A 14546-nucleotide genomic window follows, 5' to 3' on the forward strand; every position below is an offset into this window, starting at 1 on the left:
GGAGGAAGGGAGACTTCCACAATATAGGTTTCCATATGAGAAGAAAAATGATAGCTGCACAGGAACATCGTAAGACAAACTCGGCAACTTTCATTCTTATGTCCACTGCTAGGAATCAAGTCTGTAAAGGTGAAGTTTATGTCATAATGTCTTGGTGCATGTTTCATGACTACCATACACATACTCTCAGATGCTTATAGCTGTGCATTTCATTACATTGAAAATGCATGGTGTCAATTAATGTAGCCTTCTCCAACCTGAGTGCTTTCTGGGTGCATGGATGGACCAACTCCCCACGTTCTCAGCATTAACCATGTGGCTTGGATATTCTGGCAGTTGACATCTACACATTGATAGGAGCCTAGTTCATGGAAGATAAACATAACTGATCCATAATTTTAAACCTTGGGAAAGAAGCCATCCTTTTCATCTATTCCCAGACCTCTATTCTCCACTGCTGTCCCGGTCCCTGTGTGTTCTCCATGAATACTAAGTTCTAATTGTGCTTCTCTTACAGATGACCAAACCAGAGTTGTTTTGAATTTATTAGAAGAATGCCAAACAGATTACATCAATGCCAGTTTCATTCAGGTAACAGATTTTCCACAGCCGTTAAATAGCAGATCCCTAAAGCAAAATTACTCAGACTTCTAAGAGCCGAGCAACTGGTATCTCGTCATTCAAGATTAAAACTGGAAGCACAAGTTGCTCGATCTTATTATAGCCTATAAAATTGATTTGGGGTGTTGGAAGAAATATCATTCTGGGTTCAGTTCCAAGTGGGGAAAAAGACACTGGATTCATGGAAGTTGCTTGGAAAGAAGGTTTATTGAGGAACAGGATCACATGGCTTGAGATGCTGGGCAAAAAGGGAAGAGATGGTGAGAGTGCCTGGGTTTTATGCCTTCTTTTGAATTTGAGCTTGTATTCTGATTGGTTGCCAGACTTCCATGGGGCCATGCAGGCAGGGGCAACTCTGAATCCCAAGCTTGGTGGACTCTTGCTGGGTGATGATGTAATGAAAGGGCTTTGGGATTCCTATTATGACTCTGCCTGAAGGAGGCAGATCTTTGTTATGTAGAATAGACCGGCCCACGTCTTAATGGCCCATTGGCAAAGATGAGAGGGATGAGTTTCTGCCTCCCTTTTAGGGGAAATTCTGCCCTTTTAATATTTCCTAAAATATTTCATTTTTCTAGGAGAGGGGTGGGTGCTAATTTCCTATAGGGAAGAGCATCTTCAGCAGTGTTTCTGCAAGAACCAGGGATTACAGTGCAGTCTGTGACCGGAAAGAAAGAGCCTATCACAGGTGGTCAGTCAGTTAACCAGCAATTATTCTAATAATGATTGCTTCGTTGTGGCTTTCCTGTGGAAAGTATTCATAGCTACTTCCTGAAGGCCTCCATTTGAGGCAAGTGAGAAGAGGAAAGACTAGCACAATATCACACAGAGACACAACATGTATGCAGCGTCTTCCAAAAGATATTTTAGTCTTACTCCTATGCTTTTATTTTTCAAGATACACTGGCAGCTCTCTTGTGGTATGCTAATGTACTCTACTGCCACTCAATATGAGAAACTACTGCACCAGAAAATGTCAGTGACTCTTCATACCGTCCCGAAAAAATGCCTGATTGTCATTCTGAAAACACTGTTACACTTTTGTGTTTCCCTGTGAAACGCGGTATCTACACAAGGATTCTACTTCTTCAGAAATAAAGCACTTTAAAAAAAAACCAATTTCCATATTTTTTGCAACAATGTACAATATGTGGCTCTCTTTGCATGGTAATAATTAAATGACTCCACCCCCCACCCCCAAAAAATAAAGGACAAAAGGGAGTTTTTGAAAAAAAAAAATCTAAATTCTAAAGGGCAGCTGACGTCTTCCATTTTGTCCTCCTCACAGGGTGTGGACAACAAGAGATGCTACATCGCTACTCAGGGGCCTCTTGCCCATACAGTGCTTGATTTCTGGCGTATGATTTGGCAATACAAAGTGAAGGTAAGTTGTAGCACTGGATAACAGAGGCAGTGATTGAACTCAAGGCAGAATCTGAAAGGACTGATGAAAGAAATGCCCTTCTGGGTTCAGCTCCAAGTGGGGAAAAAGACACTGGAGACATGGAGGCTGCTTGGAAAGATGGTTTTAATGGTGGACAGGACCACATGGCTTGAGCCCTGAACAGAAAAGGGGGATCACATGCTTCAGTGTTGATGGAGAAGAAGAGAAGGGCTGAGGGAGGGGCTTGCTAGGCTTTTTATAACCTGTTTAGTCCCACCGCTCTGTTTCCTGTTCCTGTGTAAGAAATGTATTCTGATTGGTTGTCAGACTCCCATGGGGCCATGCAGGGGCTACTCTCTAGGCTGTGTTTTGAATCCAGGTAAAAATCCACCTCCTGCCAATTACCTCCCTTCGACCAATTAGATCCCACAGATTAGGCCTCCTCCAGATACCATCAGCCAGCCAATGTCGACTGGCAACTCCCCGGGGGAGGGCCTTTTCTGTGGCTGCTCCGGCCCTTTGGAACAATCTCCCCGTGGAGATTCGGACCCTCACCACCCTTCAGGCTTTCCGCAAAGCTGTTAAGACCTGGCTGTTTCGGCAGGCCTGGGGCTGATGAGTTCCCAGCCCCACTCGAATTGCTGATTGTTGTGTGGTTTTTAACTTGTCTTTGTATCCTGTCTTGTTCCGTTGTTTTTGTATCCCCCCCTTCCCCATATGTCTGTTCGCCGCCCTGAGTCCCTCGGGGAATAGGGCGGCATACAAGTCTAATAAATGGAATGGAATGGAATGGATGAGTTTTCAGATGCCATGTGGTCAGTTGAGTAAAGTTCCAACCTTCCCCCCCCCCTGCAGCTGCAGTGGAGAAGTCTTTATTATGTAAAAGGGACTAGCCTGACCTTCTCAATGGCCCATTGACAAAGTGGGGATGGGCAGGAAGCTACAGGCAACTATTCTGTCTCTTAAAACATGTTTCACATCCAGAAAAATATTCTGCCTTTTCAATATTTCCTAGGATATTTCATTTTTCTGGAAGAGGGCTGAATGATAACTTCCCACAGGACAATGGGATTCCCTAAGTCCGTGATGGCGAACCTATGGCACGCGGGACACAGGTGGCCTGCAGAGCCAATTGTTAGGGCACGCAAGACATTGCTCTGTTAGCTGCAGCGCACATGCACACACTGGCCAGCTGACTTTGGCCTCCTTTTTCGGCCGTTTTTTGCCCTCTGGAGGGTGAAAAACCACCCGATGCGGAAACCGGAAGTTCGGGAATGGACTTCCGGTTTGCACGTTGGGCTGCTTTTCACCCTCTGGAGGCTTTAGGGAAGCCAAGGTGGCGCAGTGGTTAAATGCAGCACTGCAGGCTACTTCAGCTGACTGCAGTTCTGCAGTTCGGCTGTTCAAATCTCACCGGCTCAGGGTTGACTCAGCCTTCCATCTTTCCGAGGTGGGTAAAATGAGAACCCGGATTGTTGGGGGCAAGAGGCTGACTCTGTAAACCGCTTAGAGAGGGCTGAAAGCCCTATGAAGCGGTATATAAGTCTAACTGCTATTGCTATTGCTATAGCCTCCAGAGGGCCTCCAGCAGGGTGGGGGAGCCTGAAAAAAAAGTGCACCAAAAGTGGGGCGGGAGGTCGTGCACACATGCGCATGGAGGGGTCACGGCCGTAGCATTATGGGCGTGGGCACACCCGCACACGACCTCCTGCGCACCCCCTGCTTTTGGCACGTGATCCAAAAGAGGTTAGACATCACTTCTCTAAGTAATAACTTTGCCCTCAGGGGCCTGGTAAAAATGACAGACTTGTGTGTATGTGAGTGTGTGTGTGTGTGATATATATAAAGCCATTGAAAAACAATAGATATCAATATAGTCATCCAAAAGTTTGCATACTCAAAAGCACAGGATGCTAAGTAGGAAAAAAGGAAAAGGGATTGAGTTATTCTGAGAAACCCACGACGCTTATAATGTAGAGAATTGCCAAAGAGAGCATGGCTGGCTTGGTGCCAGTGTTTCTGACGAAAAAGAATTTTTTAAAATTTCATTTCACTGAGATAATGGCAAGACAAGATAAAAAGTTGTGTTGTTTCCTCAAACTCAATATCATCTGATCACCTTTGAGAATTGCTCTAGAGTCTAGACAGGATTCTTCCACTCTGAGAGTTCTCCTGCCTTCCTCTACGATACGTGTTTGTTACTATAAATTTACAAAGGTGGTTTTTGACAATCTCTCTCTTTGCAGGTAATCGTCATGGCTTGCCGGGAAGTAGAAATGGGCAAGGTAAGGGCTAGTATCAGAGGGACAGTATCGGGAAGCCTGAAAGCTTCCTTCTGCTTCCCTTCAGCCTTGTGGCTTGATGGAGAAAGTATTGTTGGGATTTTAGCTAACCTCCTTTCGTCCTTTTTTTTTAAAAAATAGAAAAAATGTGAACGTTACTGGCCTTCTGCAGAGGAAGCCGTGCATTTTGGACCCTTCTCTGTGGCACAGGTGAGATGATTATATCTGGACAGGCAGCAAGCAATGTGAGGAGAAGGAATTCAAGCCATAGCAAGCCATGTTGCTTCTAAGTCTAGCAGAGACATCTGCACCACTCACCACAGCTTGATTAAGGATCATTTACAAATTCTGGAAATGTAATTAAGAGTGAAAGAAATTGCCTGGTTAGATCAAGTCAGTCCAGCATTCAGCCAGCCAGATAGAGGTTCTCAAGTAGGTCATTTAAAAAGATGGTTATTCCTGGTTTGCTCATTGGAATTTCAAGGCTTGAATTTAGAGCATTTGTTGTTGTTCTTGTTGTTGGTTGCAAAGTCCTATCTGACCCATCGTGACCCCATGGACAACGTTCCTCCAGGCCTTCCTGTCCTCTTACATCCTCTGGAGTACATTTAAGCTCATGCCTATTGCTTTGGTGACTCCATCCAGGCACCTCATTCTCTGTCGTCCCCTTCTTCTTTTGCCCTCAATCGTTCCCAGCATTAGGTTCTTCTCCAGTGAGTCCTTCCTTCTCATTAGGTGGCCAAAGTATTTGAGTTTCATCTTCAGGATCTGGCCTTCTAAAGAGCAGTCAGGGTTGATCTCCCTTAGGACTGAGCGGTTAGAGCTTTTACAGAAAGTTTAATAATATCTGAAATTGGGTATTGAGAATAATACCTTGAACAACCTCCAAAACAGGAGATGCATGCTTGGCAGAGCTCACCGATGATAATATCTGTGATGAATTCAGCCATGTTCGAGGGCTGAATCTTCAAATTACCATTTAAATACTCTCATTCCCAGGGCATTGTGGGAAACTTAAACTGTAAAATAGAAGTTCAGTCCATAGCTACCTGTTGCTGTTACCCACAGCAGAAAAGAGAACCATTACATGGGATTTTAACAAGCCTACTTTTACATTTTAAGTCAGGCCTATTTAGATAAAAGCTGTTATTAAACCAATCCCTGATTCAGCTTTCCCTTCCCTACTACTCTTTCAAGGCATTGTACTACAATGGCCGTAGTTTCCCAATCAGCAGAGCAAGTGACAAAATGCTTTCCAGACCTGTTAATTTAATTTCTAAGTTAATTTCTTGGTGAACTGAACTACATACGTGCTACTGTTGAGCAGAGGATCAATTACATTGTTACATAACTTCCATACAGATCTGTCACTGTTATGCCTATGCTGTAGGTAGACAGCATACCTGGATAGAACTATCTGATCAGAAATCTCAAATACTGTCAGAAATCTACTCCCATCAAATGGCAGCAAAAGGGTTTAAAAAAAAACCCTCTTAATTCTTTTCTCTCTAGGGTTTGTTTGGATGTTTGCAACCCTATAACTGAGGGAATGGGAGATTTTGAGCCTGTTTTCTTTTCTCTGCCTTAGGTCAAAGAACAGGAACTCAACCCAGATGTCATTTTGCGGGTACTTACCCTGGCATTTCAGCAGGTGAGCTTCCCATTTTATGGATTCAGATCCAATTCATTTCTTGAAACTCTCCACAGTGCCAGCCCTGGAAGCCATCTTTTTGGTTGGAGCTTCAGGACTGCCACATTTGGTGCCTGGGAAAACGGGAGCGGGGATAGTAAGGAGTGGTGGAGGAGTAGCCATAACAACATTCCTTTCTCTGGGAGTCAAGGGCATTCGGCCTGCACCGGGATGGGAGCGACTGGGGGTTGTCTCCACTTCGGACAGTGAAGTGATTGGGCCATGTGATGGACTTGTGGGTGCAGGGGATGGATCTTTGACATTCTTTTGGGTGGGGAAAACCCAGAATGCTCAGATTAGGGTTTTCCCAGATGTGCCAATATCATATGACATCTCTAATAAAATTGAACTTTGAGGAACTTCAAGCCTCAGAGTCTTCTTTCATTGTGGGTGTTACTTGGAACCCTGACACAGAGTTTGAGATCAGCTGTTTGCACTGCACAAAAGAAAAATGTGATGTTGAGAGAAACACACACACACACACACACACACACACACACACACACACACACACACTTTCACTGTAGTCATTCATGCAAATCCTCGCCGAACAAACACTTTGCCAAGGAAGACAAACTTGCTAATTTGTTCAAAGAAATGAACAAATATAGAAAACACTGACAAATGTCATTTGTGGTTCCACTACCTCCTTTGACCTTGAAGGATGGCATTATACTATATAGTTGCTTTATTTAATATTTTTAATACATTTTTTTAAAGGGGGGGGGCTTTGTGGGAGGCAAGGGTGCTGTTTGTGGGCAGGTTAGAACTTCTGTGTTGCAAGCCCTTGTTATAAAGAGGTCTTTCTAGAATTTCAGTTCCACAGTTTTGTGATTGTATTTGTGAGATTTGATATGTTTGTGGACCTGATTCATACATGCCCTTCTGTAATATTTTATCAAATGAAAGCGTTAAATGTGGTGTCTCCTCATTGATTTATAATACAAATTTAAGTGATTAATTTTCTGATCTCAGGAAGAACGGGTGATTTTCCATTTCCAGTATGTGGCTTGGCCAGACCGAGGCATCCCAGACACTTATGGTTACTTCCTCAACATGATTGAGCAAGTGAGATTTAAGCAGGGTGAGGACACCGTGCCCATCTGTGTGCACTGCAGGTAGGGGAGGATTTGGTGGCAAGACCCTGTAGAAAGACCGCATTGCTGATTTACTGAGTAAATGTAACAATTTAACATAAGAAAACAGGCTTTTTGTAGAATGAATGAGTAAATGAATGATGCAGAGTGGGAATATATTGATAATTTTTGCCCTGAAGATGTTAGCCCTTCAAGATAATGTAGACAAGAAGCACATTATCAATTCTAATTTATATTAATATGGGTATTCCCAAACTCTCATTGACCCCTTTATGACATTTCAGATTGTTCATCAACCCCCCAAACATTTATTATACTATACTAACTCAATGTTACTACTACAATTATAATAAGAATAATCCCTGTGGTTATCGGCATACTGCATGCCATACCCAAAACCCTTGGACATCACTTGGACATCCAACTGCCAATTACAAAAGGCCATACTGCTTAGATCTGCACATATACTACAATACATTACAACATCCTAGGCTTTTGGGAAAAGGTCAATGAGTGTAAAGGCCACCGGCAGCTAAAAAACTGGCAGTTGTGATTTTATATTTTTGTTTACATAATAATATTTGATAAGTCTCATCAACCCTTGAGAATCAATCTTGATCACTTTGGAGCAGTGTTTTTCAACCTTGGCGACTTTAAGTCCTGTGGACTTCAACTCCCAGAATTCCCCAGCCAGCATAGCTGGCTGGGGAATTCTGGGAGTTGAAGTCCATAGGATTTAAAGTCACCAAGGTTGAGAAACACTGCTTTGGAGAACCATGCATTAACAGAATCTTGCAGGACTAAAAGAATTTCTCCCCTCCTTTTATGATTTCTTTCCCCTAATTTCCCCCCTCTTTTTATTTTCTAGAAAATGGGAGGGGGAATCTCTTTGTTGCTCTGGGATCATGGTAAAAATTCATTGATTGATTGATTGATTGATTGGGAGGATCCCTTCTGAAACACTTCCCAAGACACACACTCCTCCTTCTGTGATCTGAGATATCTTTTATATGACAGTTCCAGGTGGGTGTGGAGCAGAGGTGGGTTCCTACCAGTTCGCACCTATTCGGTAGAACCGGTTCGTCAAATCTACCGAACTGGTTAGACGAGGTTCCACCAGTGGACCTGGAAAGCAGGCCACACCTACAGAAGAGGTTCCAAAAAATTTTGAAACCCACCACTGGCAAGGATCTTGTAACTTGACAGCTTTAAGACTTGCATGCTTCAATGCCAGAGTTTCTGAATAGCTACTTGGACCGATCTAAGTACTAATTCATAATTTCATATCCGGTCACATGGGTGGCAAGCCACTCCCACAAAGGAGGCCACACCCACAGAGTAGGTTCCAACAATTTTTGAAACCCACCACTGGTGTGGAGTGTTAAATCCTTTCCCACTCTTTCCTTGTCCTCTTCCTTTCTTCATAGTGCTGGCTGCGGTCGGACAGGTGTGATCTGTACATTGGAATATGTACGGCAGCTGCTGCTTAAAGAGGTACTTGGACCCTACTAAGCAAACTCAACCAGAAAAAAATAAAGAAGTTGATTTCTTGGTGAACTGAAACTGACTTTGTGTGTGTAGCTTTTTATATTTAGTTCTGGCCTGTGTCTATATACTGATATAACATAGAGCCTCCCAGATGCCTTGAGCAATGAGATTCCTACTACCTATTACTGTGGAAATATGGGAATTATAGTGTAATTTATTAGGAGAACATTGGCTTGGAAAAACCTGTGACAGTTGCAGAAATATTACGGTATCACAGATGATGAGGAAGAGAAGATGTTCAGTAATGCGTACTGTATGTTTGAAGCATCTGCACATATAGCCCTTTAATATTGTTGTGTGCTTACACTCCCAAGCAATGAAACATTCCAGGTTGCCATGATTTATTCATTTTCCCTCAGAAGAGGCCTTAAAAGCAATTGGTGGCATTTAGTCACATAAAGCATATTCTTGCATAGCGCTTAGCCATGTAGGAGAGGGCAGCCATCAAAACTAAATATATACTCAAAACCTGGGAGTAGCAGGGTGTGTTGAAAGTTATCTAACTCCCTGTTCAAAACCTGGGGACTCCATGCAGCCTACCATGTGGAGGGGGAAAAAACCACAATAGTAGCAGTGAAGAATAACTCAGAGCTGGAAAGAATGGGTCTGCATCCGTTTGAAATTGTCCCCAATATCACATTTCTCCTTCCCCAAGGATTATGATGTCAGAATAATCAGCAACAATCAGCAACTAGATTTTACACATCTTGGAACTGCTGTAGGTTACTGCCTGCTCCAGGATGGAAAAGCATATTGAAAAAGATAAGCATGAATTAAGGCATGAACCTCATTCATGACTGTGGCACGCTAAAGGCATGTGGTACAAACATAGCAGAAGGAAGATGGAGGGGGTGGGCAGGGCATGCTTGTATCCATTAGATGCAAATGGAGAAAGATCTATAGTCTTTTTCTCGAAGAATCGGCTAAGTGAGCTGGACAAAAGCTTAACCTTTGACTGGTGATCCCCATACATTTACTTCAAAGGGAACTTTCTTTCCCCCATGCAAATAGCAGGTGCAAACACAGTGTATAGGATTAAATATCCTTCAAATCTACCCAGAGATCTCAGTTCAAATCAGAAGGAGATTGCATGAGTGGTGGCCTAATTTTTTGCTCACCCATTCATCACCAAGGTACTTGTTCTCAGGAAAACTTCCTGAGTTGCTTGTCCCTTTTTAATGCAGATGGTTTCTTATTAAAGTACCCTCATAGCTCAAAGAGAATTATAGCTGAAGGGAATAGTAAAATAGATTAGCGTATGTGTACATATATGCAGATAACTTCTGTTTGATAAACCCCAGTTGAGATCAAGATCCCCCTCTGATGAGGTTCCAGGTAGACTTTGAAAATGAAATTATTCTCCTAGATCTTGAGGTAGGAAGTCCATGCAAGATTTAGTTTTGTTTGCCATGGATTTTCTTCTGCTGAACAGACATCTCTTGTTGTACTAGCATTTTATCATTTAAAACATCCAGTCATTGAAAGTCTGGCATTTTTTAAAATTATGCATAAATGTTGTTCTGTGAGAAAAAAAGAATGTATCCTCATTTGTCAGTTTTTCATTCTTTTTCAGAGGATTTCTCCATATTTCAGCATTTTTGATATAGTCCTAGAAATGAGGAAGCAGAGGCCAGCTATTGTCCAGACCCAGGTGAGTCCCATTGCCAACTCAAGATAGTTGAGTGAGGCAAAACACCAGGACTGCTCTTTTCTTACCAATATAGAAGCTGACTTGACTAGATGACCTTCAAGGTCCTTTCTAACTCTGTTAGTCTGTTCTTCAGGAGACAAAAGGTATGTCTGCCATAGCTGGGAAGAACAAATTAGCTTGGGGAATACCATGCAGATATTGAAACTAATCTTTGAGGGGGGGGGAACCCATTTCTCAATACGTATTAAGATCTCAGAGGGATGAAATAATTACATTCTACCTGAATCTAAAGAAAACTTGCATTCTGAAAATCCTTTATTCCAACCAAGAAAAAAAAAGCTAAAATAAATGCCTAGTGATAAGCCTGAAGGTATAGATAGTATAGATAGCCCAAACTTCTCAAGGAAACTGTAGTTTATGCCGTGAGAACCTTGAAGAATGTCCCTGCTAAGGGGAATTGTTTGGCAACGTATATATTTATTAAAATAATAAGAGAAATTACAAGGGTATTCTCAGAAACACCAGTAGATGGAAGCTAATATTGCCTTCAGGATCAGTTTTTTCCTGCTGTCAACCTATACCTGTGTGAGCCCTGGAGGCCATCTTTTCCATTGGATCTTCAGGGCTGACACACTTAGTGCTGTGGGGAAACAGGAGGAGGGTTGCATGGAGTTGGTGGAGATTTATAGCCATAGCAACATTCTTTTCTCTGGGAGTCAAGGACGTTCAGTCTGCACCAGGAGAGGCATGACTGGGGAACATGTCCAGTTGGAACGGTGGAGTGATTGGACCATGTGATGGACATGTGGGTGCAGGGGAAGGGAATTTGACTTTCCTATAGGTAGGGAAAACCCAGGGCCTTTCAGATTCGGGTTTTCCCAGATGTGCCAATGTGACATCTCTAATAAAATGGAACTTTGAGGAATTGCTGGCCTCGGAGTCTTCCTTGGTTGAGGGTCCTGACAGCCTGTTTTACTAAACCTGGCAAAACTTAATGGGAGCCACTGAGAATTGCTACCAAATACTTGTTTGCATGTAGCTCCACAACTACATGTAGTCCTTGACTAACAACCATTTATTTAATGATTGTTCGATGTAACAATGGCACTGAAAAAGTATAACCGTTGCAGCATACCAATGGTAACATGATCAAAATTCAGGTGCTTGACAACTGGCATGTATTCATAACTCGTGATAGCTGTACTGGGGTCATGTGGTCACATTTTGCATCCTTCCCAGCTGGCTTCTGACAAGCAAAGTCAATGGAGGAAGCCAGATTCACTCAACAACTTCGTGATTCTTTTTACAACTGTGACCAAAAGGATTGTAACATGGGGCAAAAATCACTTAACAACTGTCTTGATTTGCAATAGAAATGTAGGACTCCATTGTGGTTGTAAGTCGAGGACTATCTGTACACAAATCCACCTCCTTCCATATGGCAGCAAAGAGCTAGACTTTTTTTTGCATCTCCTTGCTGTAGTTTAATAGTTGCTTACAGTTTGCAGCACAAGCATACAATAGCCCTATCTGCATGAGCAAACTACAAGCTTATAGTTTAAAAACGATAAGTTTCCCACTCATCTGTGTCACATATTTTCTTGCCAGGAGCAGTATGAGTTTGTGTATCGTGCAGTCACTGAAATGTTCCGGGATGCCCTGGGCATTTCCTGTCCAAATTATGAAAATCTCAAAGAGGTAAGAGATGGGACCAAACAAGCTTTTTCCACAGAGGGCGTAATGGCTTCCCTCTTTTATGCAAAATGGAGTTTCCCCCCTTAGGCCAGATAGTCATGAGGCAATTGTGCTTTCTTGAAGCAACCTTACAAGAACTACTTTGAAATACTTGGTTTAATGCAGGCAAAAATTAAATCCAGTACTGTATTATTCATTGTATTTTATGTGTTTTGTATAAGATACGACAACTTATCCCCGTGAGACTCAGGATTTTGATTTTGATTTCCTTCTTATTCATATGATCGTTTTAATCCCCATAATTGTTTTTCATTTCCCTAAGATTTACTCTGGTTTCTAAAGTCCTTTGTATTAGTGAAGTTAATTCTGAGATCAGCATATAAAGATGAAAAAAGTCCTCCTATCTTGTGGTTCAAGGCAGGAGCTCCCATTTCATCGCTTCAGTGTTGCTGAGAAAGGAAGATTTAATCTTTCTTATTGCATTTTCTCTACCCAATGGTACTATTATTTCTGCAAATAGGGGGAAAATGTCACTATATAAATATTCACCCTGGGTTTCAAATTTTTTTACAACCTCTTCTGTAGGTGTGGCCTGCTTTGTGGGAGTGGCTTGCTGGCCATGTGACTGAGTGAGAGTGGTTTGCCAACCAGGTGACCGGGTGGGAGTTGCTTGCCAACCATGTGACCAAGTGGGAGTGGCTTGGCAGTTGTGACTGGGTGGGCGTGGCCAACTTGTAAAATGTGGTGAAACTTACTTAACAACGCTCTTGCTTAGAAACCAAAATGTTGGCTCAGAAACTTGGCATTTGAAGCACGCAAGTCTTAAAGCTGTCAAGTTACAAGACCCTTGCACCCCTAACCCTTTAGAAAAAACCCCAGGGGTGTTCAAACTTTGCAGCTTTAAGACTTGTGGACTTCAACTCCCAGAATTCATCCTCTCACTCTTCGTCTTGATGATGTGCAGATGGGTGGGGGGGGGAGCTGGAACCGGTTTTAAATGGCACTATAGATTTGTGGAACCTCTTCTATAGAAGAGGTTAGAACTGTCAGGAACCCACCCCTGCCCTCGCAGAATGGAAAATGCCTATTGGAGACTCTAACCCATCATTGCCTCTCCCTGCCCTGCAGTGGTGATTCAAAATCTTTTACTACCAATTATGTGGGTGTGGCTTGGTGGGCATGGCAGGAGAAGGATACTGTAAAATCTCTATTCCCTCCCCACTCCAGGGGAAAGTTACTGCAAAATCTCCATTCCCTCCCAATCAGCTGGGACTCGGGAGGCATAGATGGGGGCGGGGCCAGTCAGAGGTGGTATTTCCCAGTTCTCCGAACTACTCAAAATTTTCTCTAGCGGTTCTCCAGAACTAGTCAGAACCTGCTGAGTACTACCTCTGCTGCCCTGCCCCAATTGGTTCTTTTTCCCCCTCAAAAGAAATAAAAATATTCATCACCAACAGAAAAAGAGTTGCTTCCATTTTAACTTCATAGAAAGTGAAGCATCATGAAAATGGTGGGCACAGTTGGCTGAAGCAATGCTCATCAGGGAGCCTGTGGGTCAGTGGTGGGTTTCAAAAATTTTTCGAACCTACTCTGTGGGTGTGGCCTCCTTTGTGGGAGTGGCTTACCAGCCATGTGACCTGGTGGGAGTGGCTTGCCGGCCATGTGTTCTCTCTCTCTCTCTCTCTCTCTCTCTCTCTCTCTCTCTCTCTCTCTCTCTCTCTCTCTCTCTCTCCTTCCTTTTGTTTCTCTGTCCTTTTTCCTTTTTTTCTTTCATCTCTCTCTCACATTTTCTTTCTTTTTTATTTTTTTCTTTATTTCTTTCTTCCTTTCTTTCTCTTTCTCTGTGTGTGTGTGTGTGTGTGTGTGTGTGTGTGTGAGAGAGAGAGAGAGAGAGAGAGAGAGAGAGAGAGAGAGAGAGAGAGAGAGAGAGAGAGAGAGAGAGAGAGAGAGAGGTGGGTTTCAAAAAATTTTGGAACCTCTTCTGTAGGTGTGGCCTGCTTTCTGGGGAAACCTCTTCTAACCGGTTCGGTAGATTTGACTAACCGGTTCTACTGAACTGGTGTGTGAACTGGTAGGAACCCACCTTTGCTGTGGGTTCTGCTGTGAGAAGTTTAAAAAGAAAAGAAAAGAAAAGAAAAGAAAAGAAAAGAAAAGAAAAAGATGGCCTGGCAGTTGCTACAGTCCTTTGAGGGGACTATGGTCTAACTCCAGCCAAAGTAGACTTCTGTGTTTGTTATTCTTTATTTGTTAGATTTATATCCTGTCCTTCCTTTAGTGTAATGATAGCAAAGCTTTTGGGTTTGGCATGTCAATACTTCAGAAAATACCTCTTTACTCTGCTGCTCTCTCTCTCTCTCTCTTTTATTCTCTCTCTCTCTCTCTCTCTCTCTCTCTCTCTCTCTCATACACACACACACACACCACATACCCCCCATCTCTCTCACACACCTCTCACATACACTCAGGAGAAAAAAGAAATAATTCATAACAGAATAATGCACTAAATTAAAATATTTAAATTTATTATTTAATAAATAAATAAATGCTTACATAAAAGTATAGATTTTTCTAAATGTCT

The 14546-nt window shown here is 42.6% G+C and overlaps 1 protein-coding gene across 1 annotated transcript in view; it reads left to right on the forward strand.

Moving 5' to 3' along the window:
• The window catches only part of PTPN18 (protein tyrosine phosphatase non-receptor type 18), a 50554-nt gene that overhangs the window by 21543 nt on the left and 14465 nt on the right, over nt 1-14546 (forward strand). The window contains exons 3-11 of the mRNA XM_087710716.1: nt 518-591; nt 1910-2005; nt 4252-4290; nt 4429-4497; nt 5876-5938; nt 6953-7095; nt 8502-8568; nt 10196-10273; nt 11882-11971. Of these exons, the coding sequence (XP_087566842.1) occupies nt 518-591; nt 1910-2005; nt 4252-4290; nt 4429-4497; nt 5876-5938; nt 6953-7095; nt 8502-8568; nt 10196-10273; nt 11882-11971 (719 nt within the window). The remainder of the gene's footprint in view (nt 1-517; nt 592-1909; nt 2006-4251; nt 4291-4428; nt 4498-5875; nt 5939-6952; nt 7096-8501; nt 8569-10195; nt 10274-11881; nt 11972-14546) is intronic.

The sequence above is a fragment of the Thamnophis sirtalis genome, unplaced genomic scaffold (genome assembly GCF_051295495.1).
Source record: "Thamnophis sirtalis isolate CommonGarterSnake01/CBP01778 unplaced genomic scaffold, rThaSir2_p1.2 scaffold_3, whole genome shotgun sequence".
Classification (NCBI taxonomy): domain Eukaryota; kingdom Metazoa; phylum Chordata; class Lepidosauria; order Squamata; family Natricidae; genus Thamnophis; species Thamnophis sirtalis.